At 44.9% G+C, this 3771-nt stretch overlaps 1 protein-coding gene across 1 annotated transcript in view; it reads right to left on the bottom strand.

The window, feature by feature from the left end:
• Dock5 (dedicator of cytokinesis 5) overlaps positions 1-3771 on the bottom strand; it is a 198375-nt gene that overhangs the window by 6104 nt on the left and 188500 nt on the right. Inside the window, exons 49-51 of the mRNA XM_004630671.2 lie at positions 2199-2367; positions 1157-1298; positions 337-437 (exon numbers count right to left, since the gene is read on the bottom strand). Coding sequence (XP_004630728.1) covers positions 337-437; positions 1157-1298; positions 2199-2367 — 412 coding nt within the window. The remainder of the gene's footprint in view (positions 1-336; positions 438-1156; positions 1299-2198; positions 2368-3771) is intronic.

Here is a 3771-nt window from a genome sequence, read left to right as displayed (position 1 = left end):
GGCAGTCAGTACTTATTTGCTGAAGGAAGGAAAGAAGCCCATCTGAGCCCACTCCAGAACAACTGTCTCTCACTCATGAAAAGTGACTCTTCAGTGTGAGCTAGAACTCGCTTATGTCCCCACCTGTCCCCAGGTGAGGGGCACAGAACTATTCTGCTTCCCATAGTCTGAAAGGGTCTGCCTGCATAGCTTCTTCCTGTCTCTTTGGGAAAAAAAAACAAGGATTCCTCCAGTGGCAAACGTGTAGGAAAACCTTTCCTCTCAAAAACTTTGAGAATACACTGTGGTCCCCTCAGGAGGTGTCCTGTGGCAGCACTGCCCACTGAGGCTCCCTACCTCGGTGGAGTTCCGCTGGCTGCTCTCGTAGGGCTTGCTTTTTGGAGGAGGTGGAGGTGGGACAGACGTGACCAGCCCATCTGTCTGCAAAGATGGAGAGCCTGGAAACGACACAACGCAAAGGGAGGTAGACAGAGGATTTATCAAGGAATCTCAGAGAAACAAACCACAGTAACACCTAAAGCAGCCTGGTCGACCAAGCTGCTAATGGGTGGCCTTTACGGACACTTAAGATGTCTCAGCCCTCATGGTAAAGACTGAAAGCTTCACTCACCAGAAGGCTTCACAAGAAATTCTGAAGTAAAACTTCCATGTTATGTTCAGTTTTTACTTTGTTTTGTTTTGACTACTAAGCTGCAGATGAGGACATTTCTGGAATTTAGTGTATTACTTTGTTGTCTGATACATCCCACGTGCTCCAAAGATCTAATTAAGCATAACTCTTGCTTCAGTATTCTGTCCCATTTGGCAATGGCAAATTTATTTTCCCATCATGCATCTGTGCTACAGACACCTTGTAGTTCTTAAATGTGGACTGCTGGTTCCTCAAGCCAGAGGACAAGCTGTATATGGAATGAGTCCACTTCCTGTCTGCACACAGGCTGAGCTCCTCCGTAATTAGCTGCTTCATAAGCCACTCCCATTCTGCCTGGTTCTAATCTGACCCTGTCTCATTTATACCTTTGCAACAGACTAGAGGACATTCAGTACCTTTGGGTCACCACTCAGAAAACTTTCAGATGTTGATTAAAAATTGTCCTGATTCGCACACATATTCCATCCCTTAAGATAAGCAACACGAGAGGCACATGACACCTACTGAGGGTCCTGGTCGCTTTCGGAGTAAGCGGTGGCGGGCTCAAGGGAGTGGTGGCCTGAGGTGGTGAAGAGCTGTGGAAGGGTGTTAACCGGCTGTCGACTAGCTGGAGACTCTTCGGCCTTTGTGTTTTTCTGGCTGGGCTCTAGCATCAAGGAGGAAAACACAATGAAGAACTCACCCAGTGAGGAAGGCCAACCTAACAATGCTCTCCACAGCCTGGTCTGTTGAGCAGAACCGCTTCTGCCTTCTCCCCACGTCCCGCATCCCGCCTGGTTAATGCCAGGAGCCATGTTTAAGGCTCCACGTGGGCACGTGTGGGGTGCTGCAGCACAGCCCTTAGCTGCGAAGCACTGGCCAGGATCTTTCCTAGCTGGCCGCTGGCTTCATTCTGACCACAGCTGGGTTATTATCTAGGCGGGCAGTGGGCCACGTTGATGCTCAGGGAAAGGTGGTGTCACTACCCTGGAGGACCTGACGTGGCTTATGGAAAGAAAAAGAACCTTTTTTTTTTTTTAAGATAAGAGAAATGACATTTGACTGACTCAGGGAACACAGTGGCAGGAATCACAACGCCAACCAAACTTGCATGTTGCATTGTGGGCGTGATGCCTTGTGCCAGCACTGAGTTAGAGCCCAACAGTCTCCACACTTTTCTATTTTATTATTTTTAATGTCGTTGGTTGTTACAGGGTCTCACTACGCAGTGATCCTTCTGTTCTTGGCCTCCCTAGCGCTGGGATTACGGGCACGTGCCATTCTGTAGCCAGCTCAGGACATGTGGAGCTGGGGATCGACCAAGGGTCCCTGCGCTTGCCTAAGCTTACCTAAGCCGGTGCTTTTATCCACTGAGCTATTTCGCCAGCCCCATACTTGGTTTTCTTCCCCCGCCATGACCCGACACTACCTGTAAGCCACAGCGAAGCTTCCCCTGTCTACCTGGGGACTCACTGCTCTGGAGCTCTGGCTCAGAGATATACCTGCCCTGAGGTCAGCATTGAGGGCCTGTGGTGCTTTCTGTTTTTTAATTGATTTTATACTTTACCATCAGATCGGGGTCTGCAGCCTTTTCCGAAATGACCTGGGACTTGCTCAGACTCCAGTCTTTCCTCTTGAACTTGGCAGTCCGGGTCTCACTGTCATCTCTGAGGGCCAGGTCCTCAACTCTAGCACCAGATGAAGCCCTGCGCTCAAAAAGCGTCTCCAAGACTGACCTGCCCACCAGGGAAAGGGACACAGATCACCAAACACTCATTCTCCAACAGTTAGAATTCACTCCCAAACTAGACAGGGCACAGCTCCTCAATCTGATCTCTACTCTTTACTTTCCTCGTGTTTTCTGTATAAGGTGTAGCAGTACACAACAAATGAAAAATGCAAGGAATGAAAAAAAATCACTGGGGCCGGGAGATGGCTCAGTAGAATAAGTGCTTGCCTGGCAAGCACAGGGTCCTGAGTTCAATCCCTGGTTCCGAAAAAAAAAATCATAGAAAACAGAGATACATGAAGCAGGTATTGTTTAATATCTGGAAATTCTAAAGATTAAAAATAATAAATTCATACATTGCCTATGGCATTTCATACTGGCACTGGTATTTAAAATCAAGAATTCTAAAAACATTCATCTCCTGACAAGATAATGTGTGACTACCATGTACAAACATCTGTTACCATTTTTATTAAAATATTTTATATTGATATATTATTGCATTAAAATTTAAATGAACTTGTATGCTTGTTTAGAAACAATGGTACAGTTTAAATATTTTACAGTAGGAGAAAGATTAATGATGGCATGTTGTATAATGAAAAGGTATATTTCCCTAAAAATAATAAAAACTGGTATTAAAGACTTAGGGCCGGTGAGATAGCTCAGCAGGCTAAAGCGCCTGCTTAGGCAAGCTTAGGTGCACACAGCAACAGTACCACACGCTGTGCCAGCCCCACCCTCAGGGTGGGCTGAATCGGCCACAGAGTCTGGGGGCAGAGTGGCATATGTTTGTAATGCTAGTGCTGGGGGTGGGGGCTGGACAGGAGTATCACTATGAGTCCGAGCTACGTAGTGAGAGCCTATAACAATCAAATACATAGAAAGAAAGAAAGAAAGAAAGAAAGAAAGAAAGAAAGAAAGAAAGAAAGAAAGAAAGAAAGAAAGAAAGAAAGGAAGGTAGGTAAGTAGGCAGGCAGGAAGGAAGGAAGGTAGGTAGGTAGATTTGGGAAACATTTATGATACAAAGACAAGGAGGAAAAGCTAGGTGCTGAACCATATTTACTTCAGTAGGAAAGGGTGTATCCATAATACAAGAAAGAGTACATATCTGATTTCCAGGTAGGGTGCAATCCAGGCAGGACATTTAAATGACATAATAACGTGCAATTAAAAATTTACTAAAAGTTAACTGGTGATATATATTCAATACCATTTTAAATACATGATGTACAAATATTCATCACTTAAACTAAGCAGTAGCCTACACAATTCAACAGAAAAACAGATACAAAGTATTTGACTTTGTTCACTCACAGTAAATAAAACAGAAGTGGTTATTAAGAAATGAAGATTCTCAACTTCATACAGATAGACTTACACAAGAAAATATTTTATATAACAACAGGGC

This window comes from Octodon degus, unplaced genomic scaffold (genome assembly GCF_000260255.1).
Source record: "Octodon degus isolate 3935 unplaced genomic scaffold, OctDeg1.0 scaffold00036, whole genome shotgun sequence".
NCBI classification, from domain to species: Eukaryota; Metazoa; Chordata; class Mammalia; order Rodentia; family Octodontidae; genus Octodon; species Octodon degus.
The sequence above is the reverse complement of the archived record's forward strand: the minus strand, read 5'-3'. Positions and strand labels throughout refer to the sequence as shown.